This window comes from Penicillium solitum (assembly GCF_028829755.1).
Source record: "Penicillium solitum strain IBT 25940 chromosome Unknown utg000003l_segment0_segment0, whole genome shotgun sequence".
Classification (NCBI taxonomy): domain Eukaryota; kingdom Fungi; phylum Ascomycota; class Eurotiomycetes; order Eurotiales; family Aspergillaceae; genus Penicillium; species Penicillium solitum.
In genome coordinates this window covers 2,375,703-2,389,055 of record NW_027072123.1, presented here as the reverse complement: position 1 = coordinate 2,389,055, position 13,353 = coordinate 2,375,703, and the positions used below count along the sequence as shown (strand labels likewise).

At 47.1% G+C, this 13,353-nt stretch overlaps 5 protein-coding genes across 5 annotated transcripts; 3 read left to right on the top strand and 2 right to left on the bottom strand.

Annotated features, from left to right (window-relative positions):
• Window positions 1-312: 312 nt before the first annotated feature.
• On the bottom strand, window positions 313-1,564 carry N7455_004806 (uncharacterized protein; the record flags this gene model as incomplete). The annotated part of the gene is given in 6 exon segments (XM_065604888.1): window positions 313-427; window positions 490-600; window positions 613-665; window positions 726-1,160; window positions 1,221-1,421; window positions 1,490-1,564. 6 exon segments carry the CDS (start codon window positions 1,562-1,564, stop codon window positions 313-315), a joined length of 990 nt encoding a protein of 329 aa, XP_065461788.1.
• Window positions 1,565-2,152: 588 nt separating this feature from the next.
• N7455_004805 (Zn(II)2Cys6 transcription factor) lies at window positions 2,153-4,514 on the top strand (the record flags this gene model as incomplete). The annotated part of the gene is made up of 5 exons (XM_065604887.1): window positions 2,153-2,594; window positions 2,656-2,855; window positions 2,922-3,322; window positions 3,389-3,970; window positions 4,046-4,514. 5 exons carry the CDS (start codon window positions 2,153-2,155, stop codon window positions 4,512-4,514), a joined length of 2,094 nt encoding a protein of 697 aa, XP_065461787.1.
• Window positions 4,515-4,838: 324 nt separating this feature from the next.
• N7455_004804 (uncharacterized protein) lies at window positions 4,839-6,648 on the bottom strand (the record flags this gene model as incomplete). The annotated part of the gene is made up of 4 exons (XM_040956174.2): window positions 4,839-5,495; window positions 5,604-5,850; window positions 5,910-6,417; window positions 6,480-6,648. 4 exons carry the CDS (start codon window positions 6,646-6,648, stop codon window positions 4,839-4,841), a joined length of 1,581 nt encoding a protein of 526 aa, XP_040813406.2.
• A 711-nt stretch (window positions 6,649-7,359) lies between these two features.
• On the top strand, window positions 7,360-10,253 carry N7455_004803 (beta-glucosidase; the record flags this gene model as incomplete). The annotated part of the gene is made up of 6 exons (XM_040956318.2): window positions 7,360-7,450; window positions 7,512-8,118; window positions 8,184-9,243; window positions 9,308-9,484; window positions 9,552-9,769; window positions 9,869-10,253. Coding segments are annotated over 6 exons (2,538 nt in total), but the record flags the coding sequence as incomplete, so codon positions are not given.
• A 953-nt stretch (window positions 10,254-11,206) lies between these two features.
• Window positions 11,207-12,585, top strand: N7455_004802 (uncharacterized protein; the record flags this gene model as incomplete). The annotated part of the gene is made up of 7 exons (XM_065604886.1): window positions 11,207-11,246; window positions 11,298-11,503; window positions 11,560-11,713; window positions 11,774-12,085; window positions 12,176-12,314; window positions 12,392-12,445; window positions 12,501-12,585. 7 exons carry the CDS (start codon window positions 11,207-11,209, stop codon window positions 12,583-12,585), a joined length of 990 nt encoding a protein of 329 aa, XP_065461786.1.
• Between the last annotated feature and the right edge of the window lie 768 nt (window positions 12,586-13,353).

Genomic DNA, 13,353 nt, shown 5'->3' with positions numbered 1-13,353 from the left:
TTAAGTTTGTGAAGATTTCCACCCGGAGGGCATTTTTCATTCTCCTATTCTTTTTTAAAAAAAGGAAGATCAAACTGGCAAAATTGGGTGCAAATGAGATTGTATTTGAGGTCTAGATTTTGAATGAAAACTTATGTCCAGTATTCGGCCATGATGATGTGCAGGTACGAATGAAATCTAGTAGCATTTTGGCCTGGGCATCATCATGTGTCCCGATAGAAAGAACATTGCTGAAAACCATCAAAATGAAAGACATCAGCGATTTCTCTCGAGTACAAGATCTACTAAATGATTATGGTTAATGGGTATATCTCACCTGAGATGATTGTGCTTGTCCAATACATGGAAAATGGCGTTGGTGCCAGCCGGTTGGGAACGCTCACGATAAGCGTTTAAAAAGGCCATGGCCCCATCAAAAGCCTCCTTGCTACATTGAATGTCAGAACTGCGCGACCGAAACCGGAATGTTAGGTTGAGGGAATCACTTACACCTCCCACTTGACAGTACCGACATAGGTCGGAAGCTTGATAGCATCTCTACACACGTAGCGATTAGCAAACTGGTGAAACAGTTGGGCAATGACCGATTTAAGTGCTAATCTGTGAACATACAGAGCTGCTGAGTCTTTTGGCAGGTTTTTGAACAAACCGAGTGCAGACCGAGGCTATTCATAGTGGGAATTATGAGCCAAGGATCCTTCTGCTAACCAATGGGATCAACTTACCCCCCAGACATTCTCAGCATCAGATCCATAGTATCGCTGAAGGATCTTTTGACGAATAGGCCGCATTCGATCATACCAGAATGGCACACTCAGGTATATCACGCCAGCCACTGGTGGGAAAACATCGGGTCTGGTCACAGTGCGCTCGGGGTCACCTGCCGCATACAGATTCATGGCGACATGAGCACCGCCGGAGGAGTGTCCAAACAGGACAACTTTGTCGACCGAGCCGTTGCCAAATTGTGGACTGCTGATATTGTTGTATATCCATTCTCGGACAAGCTGCACGTCGTCGGCGCCCGCAGGATACTTAATGGTTGTTCGCTCTGCTTCCCTGGAAGAAACTTCGTTCTTGTTGTAGGGGACAAGCTGGTGATTGGCAATCACAACGATAATGCCTTGTTGCGCGAAATAGTTTCCTATATTGCCCCAATACTTTATTCCGGACCATGGTTAGATAACTGTAGAATATAAATAGAGGCGCAAAGACCACACCTTTTCGCTCCATTGCTTATCACCGGAAAAGAAGCCACCCCCATGAAAGAAAGCCAGTATGGGACTTCCGGTTTCTGAGATTTCAGGAGAAAAGTAAACATCGAGAACGTTACGTTCTGCGGGACCATATCGATGGTCGCGGGTAACATGCACTCTCGGCGAGTGTCCTGGAACGAATGGCTCGTATATTTGGCGCCAGGTCTTTTGCCCCCCAAAAATATCAGACGTCAGTGAAATCAGAAGGCAAATAGTTCGGCTTTTCAACTAACCTCCTCATCACCGAGATTGAACCGATCCGTATTGAGCACTATTTTCTCGTAGACCTCTTTGTAAGCGCCTTCCATGATGATAACAAGCTGGAGGCGTTGAGGATTGACGGAAAGCTTTTAGGATTGAATGTGAATTGTACAACAAACTGAAGGCATCTAGCGAAATATCCTCACATAATTTCTCTATTCTTTTAACCCACGTAAATAACGATATAGGATAACACGATTGGGGGCCAATCAGCCATCAGAGTGTTTTACGTCGGCACTTGCACCGGTGCTCGGCCCGAATACCTCGACAAGATACGATAACCAATCCATTTCCAAGGTTGGCCTCAAGCTGATTCATTGATGATTAGCGCCCCTCAAAAGAAGAAAAAGAAAAAAAAAAAAAAAAAACACTTGTGTTGAGGAAGCGGCCTGGGATGGAAACTGAAATATTAGACGCTTGAATATAAATCTTTTGGTAGGCCATTTGATTTTCCAGGGCTACGGATTTGCCAGAAGCAAACGAGATATGGATTGACCCCGGGGGTGAAGCCAAGGAGCGGGGGAAGCTCATCCTTATCAGGCAAAATATACCTTGTAGTCTCCCCGGGTAAATGGGAGCAAACAAGCATAGAATCATACGACTTTTATTTTTCTCTTCTTTTACGGACAGTGACTATGCCTCGACCAAAAATCCGCCCAGAGAACCGGGTCCGCGCGTATAGAGCATGCGATGCATGCAAAACATCTAAAACACGCTGTGACGCTGAATCCCCCTGCGCCAATTGTATCAAAAAGAATCGCTCCAACAGATGCACCTACCATGCCGCGTCCACGGGCCGAGCAGGTCGACGCAGATTGAAGTCTCGGTCGTTTTTGTCTCCTGTCGCGGATACTAATCGCCACGACGAATTTCCAAATGCAGTCCCCGAACCGGAGCATCTAATTTCGATCCCTTACACGGCTACCGGAGTACTCCCGTCGGTCTCCGGTGGATCGTCGCTGTCGGGAAACACACCCTTGTCGATGCCAACGGCTGATGATATCCCCGTGGGGCAGATCCCTGTTGGTGAAGAATCCCCACAAGAGCACTTTGTAACGGGATCAAATGGCGAGAAGTGTGAGCATTCCCCTACCTATTATGATTGAAACATTTGCCAATTCTCCTGATTGCGCCACAGTTTATATTGGAGAGAACACCTCGCTATCGTTTTTGGATTATCTTCGACATAGTCTAAGACCATGGGTGGGTGCAACGTCATTCACCGAAAGCGAGGGCGGAAACGGTTTACTTGAACCGGAAATTGATGAGGTCGCTGGCGAAGAAGTCCATCTAGATTTGGCAGAGAAGCGCGAGCTGTTCCAATCTTATTGCGAGGTGGTGCGTGTAGAATTATATCGCTGTCATCATACGCCGCGAAGTAGACAACTGACCTTCTCATTCTAGTCAAGTGGCATTTTGCATCTTTTTGACGACGCGGAAGTCGAATCGCTTCTCAAGGCAGACACCGTAAATGATTCCCCACCACACAATAGCGAGGACATCGCGGCCATGGACGCAGCTTTGGCTATTGGTGCACAAGCTCGAGCATCTGCACCCCGTGATTCATACAACGCTATGACACTGTTCACGAGAGCGCGATGTGTCGCCTTCCAAGACATGCTTGCCAATCCCAGTCTCGCCATTGTTCGATTATGTCTCCTGTTATCATTTTATACTCTTGGCGCGTCTCGACAGAGCGCTGGATCGATATATCTTGGAATTGCTTCCAAAGCAGCGGTCGTTCTTGGTCTCCATCAACCCATGAGTTGGAAGTCCCTCAAACTAAAAAGTGGTTATGGTGTTAGGTAACGTATCTCTAAAATGAGCATTAATTGATTTTAAATTGCAATTCCTAATCTTGTTATATTTAGGCTACGTATATGGCATAGTCTATGCATATTAGAGGTCCTGACAAGCTCCCTTCTTGGTCGACCCTGCACTGTTCCCAGGGCGACCCGCCATAACGTCCAATCACTACCATTTGACGCCGAACAACCAGCATTCAATGCGGTGTTGAAAGGGGTAGTATTGCTAGATGATATATGTTGTCAACTAAATAGAGGTGTGATGAGCGATATTGTCACTGCCCAAAACCTCCTTCAAAGGCTTCGGACATGGAGCCGGGATCTACCACCATCGCTTCGGCGGTTCTCCTACACGAACGGAGTATCAATGGCTTACTCTGATCGCAAGAAAGCATTTGGTAGCATTCATGTGTCTAGCCTCTATTATTTTGCTGTCATACTTGTCACTCGGCCATTCCTGATTGAGACTTTCATGACAAGAATGCGCCAGCAGTCAGGTTTAACGTCACAAGGGCCAGTTGATCCTCAGAGGGCATCCCTGGCACAAGTTTGTATGATATCAGCCATGCATATGGGACATTTATGTCGACAAGTAGCCTCTGTTCTGACGGCTTCAGACCTGCCATTTGGGAACCTGGGATTATTCAAGTGAGTCTTCTCTGCCTTTTGTGAATCATCAAAAGTATTATGATCCAGCATCTTGCTTACACACGACGTATCCAGATCCTGGGCTTTTGGAAGCGGCTTAGTCCTTGGATTTTCAATATTTGCGGGAGAATCGCAGGACGATCTGCGAGGCGCATTCTCTGGTGTTGTTAATCTTCTCGAAACAGCCGGCGTTGTCAGCTCTCAATCCAGGGTGTATAGCAAGACACTATACGAGCTAGAGGAAACGATCAACCTTCATCAACGTCTGGCCTCTCGTAAAGCTCGCTCCGTAGCAGACCAGTATGTCGATGAAATATTGGTTATTGACACAGGACAGGATATGTCAATGTCGTCAATGCAAGGCTCTGGGCCGCAATGTTTCTCCCCAAGACAAGGGGCTGACTTGGACACTAGCATGGAGATGGCAAATCATATGGTTCAAACAGAGATGGATGCTGACTTATTTGTCCATGGCGGATGGGAAGACCTTGGGTACCAATTCTCTGATAACTTTGCACTGGATTTTGGGGTGGCTCCTCTATAATATCTCCTAATGAACTGTAGAAGTTCTGAAATGGAAGGTGTATACCGTTCCGTAGTACCCTGCTATATAAAAATGCTAGCTCCCCTAAAGATACGTCTTGATTGGCTCTCAGTTTTTTCGAGTTTATAGTTTTCAACACCTCGCGAGAAAGTGAATTAGAACAAAAGTTGGGTTCTATGATCGATGGGGAAAGCTAGTATGTCTCTCACTCCATTTCCAAGAATAACAACACATGTAAACATATATACCTAAGGGTATTCTCAATTTAAGCGATCACTTGATTGATTTCCCCTCCCTTCTAGGGATGACCTTGCGGTTGGGAAGTTAGAGGTTAGTAATTTCCGACTTCTTGGTGACCACCTGCTCTTTCTCATCCAACACAGTGGGATTTTCCACAACTTTCTGACCAACAAGATCCTGCTCTCCTTCGAATATAAACGCAATCTCTTCGAGAGTACGGTTCTTGGTTTCCGGGAATAAGAAGTAAATCACGAAAATGAGCACAAAGAGCAAGCAGCAGAAAAGAATGTAGTACCTCTGGCCGATATCGGCAAGTGCGATCGGGTGAACGAACTGTCCCAGAATCAACGACAAATTGGCCGTCATCAGAGCCGTGGAAAGGCCGAACGAGCGCAGCTTGTAGGGGAAGATCTCCACCGTATAAGCGTACAGCATGGGTGTCCAGGCAATATTGAAGAAGAAGCAGGCAATGAAGATGAAAGCCAGGACACCTTTCGCTGTGCCGGGGTTTTGAGTTCTGTGAAACTCCATCGAGAGAACGGTCCAGCATACGTAACTGCAGAATAGGCCCACCGCTGAAATTAAAAAGAGGGTACGGCGACCGAGCCAGTCGATCATCAGAGCTCCCACGCCGACAGCTCCCACGAAGTTTGCAATCTGGAGAATGCCATTTACCAGGGTCTGCTCTTTGGTTTGTGTGATGCCAATCGTGTCGAGGACCAGGGTGAGGTAGTACGTGACCTAGATGATAACGGAACCATTAGTTGCGAGTCCTCATACAATGGATAGCTAATGTAGGAGTGGGAAATGAAATAAATTCAATCCACTTTGTGGAGTGGTGATACTGACTAGTCCAGTGCCGGACCACTGTGAGTAGAATCCAAGCAAGACAGCAATAATTGTCCGGCGCCGGTTCGCCTTGGTGCGCAACATTTCCTTCCACGGTGTTTTCTCGCCACCTTCCTTTCCATTCTCCAGGTGTTGCATAATTTCCTGCATCTCAAAATCCACTAGAGGAGATGCTTCATCCCCACCAGCATGGTATTTGACAAAGACCGCTCGAGCCTCTTCGATGCGACCCTTAGAGACCAACCAACTAATGACTCGGTTAGAAAATGTATTCCTTGAGATTGAAGGAGAGGGAAATTTATTTACCGAGGAGATTCGGGGAGGCACCAGAAGAACAGTAACTGCAATACTGGCATAGCACCTTGGATAGCTGATGGAATTCTCCACGACCAGGTGGAATTCAAAGTGAAAGAGCCATAGGTACCCCAGGCAGCAATGATGGCACCAATGTAAAAGGACGAGTTGTATAGGGCAGTCAGCTTACCACGGTGCATAGGAAAAGCAAGCTCCGTGATGAGAATGGGCGAGGGCTGTGCAATCATAATGGTGCACGAACCGATCAAGTAGCGTGAAACAATTAACATCGCTACATTCTGTGATGCGGCTTGAAAAATGGCAAATGCCACCATGCCACAGAGTCCGACGAGCATTGGCAACCGGCGACCATACCGGTCTCCTAACCAAGAGACAGGGAAGACCATCAACACCTTTCCAATGGGATATACGGCATTCAGGGTGCCCAGAATTGCCGAATTAGGATGGTTGAAGTAGTCCTTCCACTGCGTCAGGGACTGGAGGCCGTTCATCATAGAGGCTTTACTGCCAGTCAGCCATGAAAAGAACCTATATGAGGACGGAATTGTTGGTGCTTCTTACCATCATACCCGACAGCACTGGAACTGACCAGGGGCACTAGCAGAATCAGATTTAACTGAATAAGGTGCCAGGTTCTGTACCAGGGCTTGCGGTCTTTTGGCAGCATCTCTTCGACGCCGTTAAACTCGGCATCACCTCGGTTCTTCTTATCGAAAAGGCCGAGCCTCATTTCGTTCAATTAGATGGTCCACAGGGATTGTGAAAATGATGAATATTCGTTCAACCGGGAGTTGAAAAGTAGATGGTGAATTGAGGAGTGAAGGGATATATGTAATATTTTATAGTCCCAAAGTCTGATATATCAGAGCCCTTCGCTGGCAAGATACCTTGACTGTCAACAACAAGGATAGACGCCCCTGGGCTCTCTGGTTCAATCTTGACAGATCTAAGTTCGTGCTGATAAGAGGGTTGTCCAATGATGTTATCTTTTAAACCCGACGAGGTGTCAGTATTGTTCCCGAGGTCATCGAATCTGGAGGCGGGGGTTGTAGAATAGACTCGAGGAGGTGACCGTCGCAAGCCAAGCTTCGAAAGGTTATTTCGCGTGCATACAGGTTAAGAACCATGCATGTATCTGGCGAATGGGACGTTATCTACGGAGGAACCGGTCAGCATATCAACGCCCCACAGTCAGTTCTTTCATGGCGGGGATTCTCTACTTCTCGTATCTTCTCCGGCTGTCTTTCAGGCTGGTTTCTTTGTTTCATTCGGTTAACTCCCCCCAGGGCCGTACCCCCTTCGGCAAGGCCCCAAACCATTCGAAATCCTTATCACCTAAGTTCTCGTGGCTAAGAACACTCGTGGGAATTTTCAAGTGGTCCTAAAACGATAGTAAAAGGGTAAAACTCATCAAATATCCCCCAGTACTGCTTGACAAAGAGCAAACATGGAGACATCTATTCTTTCAGATTTCGACGTGAACACGGTTCTCAGTGAGGCAACGGTTGCCGAGAAAGTGGGTCTGATCTCAGGTAACTGTCCAGAAATACAATCAGTGATTTCTTGTTGAAACTGACAAAGTTGATGATTAAGGGAAGGACGCGTGGCACACCTATGATATTCCCCGACTGGGCGTGCCATCGATTCGCTTCACTGATGGTCCAAATGGAGCGCGAGGTACGAAGTTCACCGCAGGTGTTCGTGCCGCTTGTTTGCCTTGCGGCACCGCTCTTGGGGCGACATGGAATAAAGCGCTTATTCGGCGAGGCGGGGTACTCATTGGAATGGAGGTCAAGGCCAAGGGTGCCCGGGTCTGGTTGGGCCCTACCGTCAACATCCAGCGCTCGCCTCTCGGCGGTCGAAACTTTGAGTCGTTCGCCGAGGACCCGTTCTTATCGGGCAAGATAGCTGGAAGCTACATCTCTGGCGCCCAGTCGACCGGGATAGTGTCGACCCTGAAGCACTTTGTCGCGAATGATCAGGAACATGAGAGAATGGCGGTTGACGTGCGTATCACTGACCGGGCTCTAAGGGAGATTTACCTTTTGCCGTTTCAAATCGCCCTGAAAGAGGGTAAGCCGGGAGGCATCATGGCTTCTTATAACAAAGTGAATGGGCTGCACGTCTCCGAGAGTCCCGCGTTGCTGGAAGATGTACTGCGGCGGGAATGGGGGTTCAAGGGAATGATTATGAGTGACTGGTATGTCAAACTTTCCCATCACTGCTACTACGTTGAAAATCGCTAATCGGAGATCCACACCATAGGTATGGCACATATTCGACAGTCGAGGCCATGAATGCCGGTCTGGACCTGGAAATGCCGGGACCACCCAGGCTGCGGGGCATTCTAGCTGATTTGGCTGTCTCATCTCGCAAAGTCTCACATGCAACACTGGATGCTCGAGCACGCAATGTACTGAATCTTGTTCAGAAGTGTGCGAAAATTGAAGGTGTCTCATCCGTCGAATCCACTCGGGACGATGTTGGGGATCGATCTATCAACCGTCAACTCGCCGGGGAAAGCATCGTGCTCTTGAAGAATGACAGCGGAATTCTGCCTATGCCGTCTGACAAGGTTGGGGAAATAGCCCTCATCGGACCCAATTTAAAAAATAAAGCATACTGTGGTGGAGGAAGTGCTCAGCTTGATCCCTATTATGTTGTTACAAACTACGAGGGCATTGTTGACCGGCTCACGAATAATGGATACCGCAAGGATGTGAAAATAAATTACGAGATTGGAGTCTATACTTGGGGCTTCCTCCCATTACTCGGCGCACATGTCACATCACCCGACGGTCGGGTGGGAGGACTTCGTATGTCTTTCTTTTCGGAGCCGCCGTCCAATCCGAACCGGGAGGTCGTCGATATCATGAATATCACCGACTCGACCTGGCAACTTATGGGATATTCCCATCCAAAGTTGGGACCGCAATTCTGGGCTGATGTTGAGGGGACTTTCTGTGTTGAGGAGACTGGCGACTATGAATGGGGCATCGCTTGTTGCGGCACGGCCAGTCTTTTCATTGACGGAACAATGATCATTGACAACACCACCATTCAGGAGCCGGGGAATTCCTTCTTCGGAAGGGGAACCACGGAGGAGAAGGCCGTGGCGCGTATTAAAGGCGGTCAAGATTACCATATCAAGGTTGAATTCGGAAGTCTTCCTACTTCCAAGATTTACAAAGAAGGTGTAGTGGCCTACGGTGGCGGAGCTGGCCGTATTGGCGTTTGGCCAGTCTCAAACTCAGACAAGGCGATTGCTCGCGCGGCTGCCCTTGCCAGCAGGTGCAAATACACCATACTGTGTGTAGGACTTGATGTAAGGTCCCCGCGACATGAATCCAATCATATTTCCATCACGGTTGGCTGATATAACCTTATAGAAAGAATTAGAGAGCGAGGGCTATGACAGACCGACTATGGATTTGCCTGAGCCAACTGGTCGATTGATCGCCGCGGTGCTGGATGCTAATCGCGATGCAATCATTGTCACACAGTCTGGCGCACCGGTTAACATGCAGCCTTGGGTCTCACGGGCAACGACCCTTGCTCACATGTGGGTGAGTAAACCTGAGATTTCCTGCATCTCAGCCTAAAACGAGCTTTAACGGCTAACCGTTGTTACAGTACGGTGGCAATGAAATGGGGACTGGATTAGCTGATGTTCTATTTGGAGATATCAACCCCAGTGGCAAGCTTCCTCTTACTTTCCCCAATGGTATTGAAGATACGCCAGCTTTTCTGAACTTTGAAAGCGAGCGCGGTCGCACTGTTTACGGTGAGGGAGTATACGTTGGCTATCGCTATTACGAAAAGTTAAAGAGAAGTGTCGCATTTCCATTTGGGTGAGTTCTTCCAGATGAAGCATGCTTTCTCTCTGTCCTCCTTCTACTTCCTCGGCCGTTTTGCTAACTGCTAATCAAATCTCCTGTTCGGATTAATAGTCATGGGTTATCTTACACACAATTTGAATTTTCTGATCTCTCTGTATCCCCAAAGGCAGTGAGTGTGTGCGTAACCAATTCCGGGTCAATTATAGGAGCCACAGTCGTTCAAGTCTACATATCTCCCTCACCAACGAATACTATTTCACGGCCAATCAAGGAGCTCAAGGGCTTTACCAAGGTCTTCCTTGACTCGTGCGAGTGCCAGGATGTTGTCATTGAGCTTGACCGTCTGTCAACTTCATTCTGGGATGAGACTTTAGGCTGCTGGGTGAGTGAGAAGGGCATTTATGGTGTTCATGTAGGCCACAGTAGCGCGGATATTGTTCTGACTGGATTATTGGAGGTCAAGGAAACAACTACTTGGACCGGTCTTGACATGTAGAGTATGTCAGGGTTTGAAGTTAAAGCTGGCAAATAGTCAGTCTGGAGCTTTGTTGGGCTTGAAAGACCAGCGGTATCACTCAAGATGGAGATTGAGATCTCGTTTTTTATTCCGTTTTCTATCTATCTCGCCTTCAATGTGTATGTAGTTGTTCATGGTCAAAAGTCGGGGTTTTTACGTCCATTCGTTCTTTTAAGAATTTAAAGATTGTCAATTATCTACCAGAGTACGGCGTCTATACCGCTGCGTAACCAGAGGCAAGTATAAGTGGCGAACAATTCGTTTCGAGCCTTGGAATGAGCAGTGTGTATATACCACGTTCTGTGCCCTCACACGATACATTAACATGTGATTCTCCTTAGTAGTACAGCTAAAACTGGCCCATATGGTTCCTTTCTCGTTACAATAAAGAGGGCTACTTGAGCTTGATTCATTGGCAATATACGTCATGCCTAATACAAAAACATTTCAGACCAAGACCTAGAAAACAAATTCTGTACTGGCGATGTGCATCGTGCCTTTGCAAATGTGAAGGTTTGCTAGCTATCGGCAATATTTCCAGCTTCTACGCCACCGAGAAATGTATATCGCATCCACAATTTGAGAGGGGAATAAAATGATAAGATGCTTCCAAATATTCCACATCCGCTGTTCAATTGTGGGCACCTAGACTCCCGGGCCGTGTAGGACTATGTCCAAAATTTTGGCATTTAAATTGAACGGCTAGTACTCCTTGAGGTCCCCGGGCCGAACCCCTCGATGCTACACTCGCAGCCGGCGTCTACTGAGAGATTCCGTCCACCGGTAGCTCACGATAGGCAAGTATCACAGATGCGCACTACATTTCCATTTATATGAGTAGCTGGTGTCAAATATCAACCTCACACCGCTACATTGCCCTACGCCATAGCTCCTACCTCATACATCCAACTCTTGCTTTGAACTCCATCAAAATGCTTCAGGATCTTTACGTACCCGCTATTTCACTTAAGGGTATGTCTTCCCCATTAGACCCATCAAAAATCACATAATAATCTCGGCCAGACTTCGAGTCCCGAAAGGAGGAGATCATCAAGCAGCTAGTTGAAGGAGCCGAAACTGCTGGCTTCTTTACTCTTGTCGACCATGGTATCACTATTGAGGAGATTGAAAATCAGTTCGCCCTCTCGAAAGCCTTCTTTGCTCTGTCTCCAGAGATCAAAGGGAAGATTCCCCACGGTTTGCACACCAACAACGGCTGGGAGTACAAGGTAAATCGAAAAGCCTTGGCCAGAACGTTGAAAGATAAGCTGATTCCGAATTCTAGTCACAAATCCGTCCTAGCACCGGTGTTCCCGACCAGAAAGAATCCTTCTGGTTACAGCGTAACTCCCAATGGCCGAGTGATGAAGATGTGCCCGGCTTCAGTGAAGGCACCAAGAGTTTTATTTCAAAATGCGAGGGCATCTCCAAGCGAGTCTGTAAGTGCTCGCACTATTCTCTCGTTTCCTAATAATCAATTACTTACGCATTAGGATCAGTAAGCTGTCTTTCTATTGCCTTAGGGTTCCCGGAGAATCACTTCAACGATGCGATGGATGTTGAAGCCAGCGATAACCTCACTCAAATGCGCATGATACACTATATGGCTTCCGAAAATGCAGCTGGAACATGGAGAGCTGGTAATCACACCGATGTTGGGTGTCTCACCCTTCTGTTCCAGCGCGATGGCGAGGATGGGCTGGAAGTGTGTCCTGGTCGCGAGAACCACAACGACAAAATCATTGGTGATGATTTCTCTCCCATACCCGCTACGACTGGTCCCATTGTAGTCAATATTGGAGATATGCTGAGTAAGTAACAATCTCGTGCGGAGTTCTTCTTTCTTCGCGATATGATGTCTAGAAATCGTCGACTAACCGCTTTTTCTCTGCTGTGTTTAGTGGCATGGTCTGATGACCGTCTCAAGGCCAACTTTCACCGTGTCCGGGCTCAGGGCGTTGGCCCAAGCCCAGATCGTTACTCCATCGCCTACTTTAACACCGGTCGGCGGAATGTTGTTATGCAGGGGCCTTTGAAGAAGTAGTAAGTCAATTGTCAAAGGACTCCAGATCTTTGCAACCCCTTCTACTTGCTTGGTTACTGACTATCCCCTTCAGCCCTGCCATCACTTGCGGTGAATACTTCCGCGAAAAGACTGTTGTCCAATTTGGGTAAGAGACACCACCAAACAGTTTCCATGCACATCGCGACTAAAGACAAATATAGACACAACTTCCCAAAGACCCAATCAGCATTGGTGACTGATGCTCCCATGGCTACCATGGCCGCTGTGGCTACTCCCGCTGCATAGAGCATTTATGGATAAAGCTCCGCAAAGCCCATAAAGCCCATAGCCCAGCCCAACCCAACCCAATCGGCAAATGGGCTGGGTTTTGGGCCTAAGGAGAAGCCCACCGCGGGTTAATAGGCCCCCAAATAGGCTCCAAACAGTACAAATATGCTAAGAATTCAGAAGTTGAACCCCCTTTTAGGGATTTTAATTTACCCTTCGTTTTACCCCCGTTTCTAAGCCTTATTTTGAAGGTAATATTTTATTGATTTAAATCATTCAGAAGCAATTACTAGCCATATATCTATATCGCGTTTAAAAACGCGAGAAAGCGCGTTATTTAGATAATTTATAAATTACAGAAGTTTACTTAGAAAGTGGTAGTACTCCCATCTAGATCCTAGATATATATCGAGTATTAAAACATTGATATTACCCTTTTTCGTCCTATCCCGACCTCTCCTGATCGAATTTTATTTAAATTTGAAATGTATACTTATATAACTATAATATTATAACTTTTAAAATTTTAAACTCTATATAACCAGTAGAAGGTTACAATATAGCGATTATAAGATGCTAGGTAAACCCCCCTTAATGGGCTTTGATGGGGGCCTTCTAGGCCCCCACGAATCGGGTGTGGGTTGGGTTGGGCTTTGGGCCCGGGGTTCGGGCCCATTTATTGGCTTTGCGGAACGCTATTTAGGGATTATGGGATCAACCCATATATTTAGTATCGGGAGTTCTACATCCAAAGTATATAACCAACCTACTCTTTACCTAGCAAAT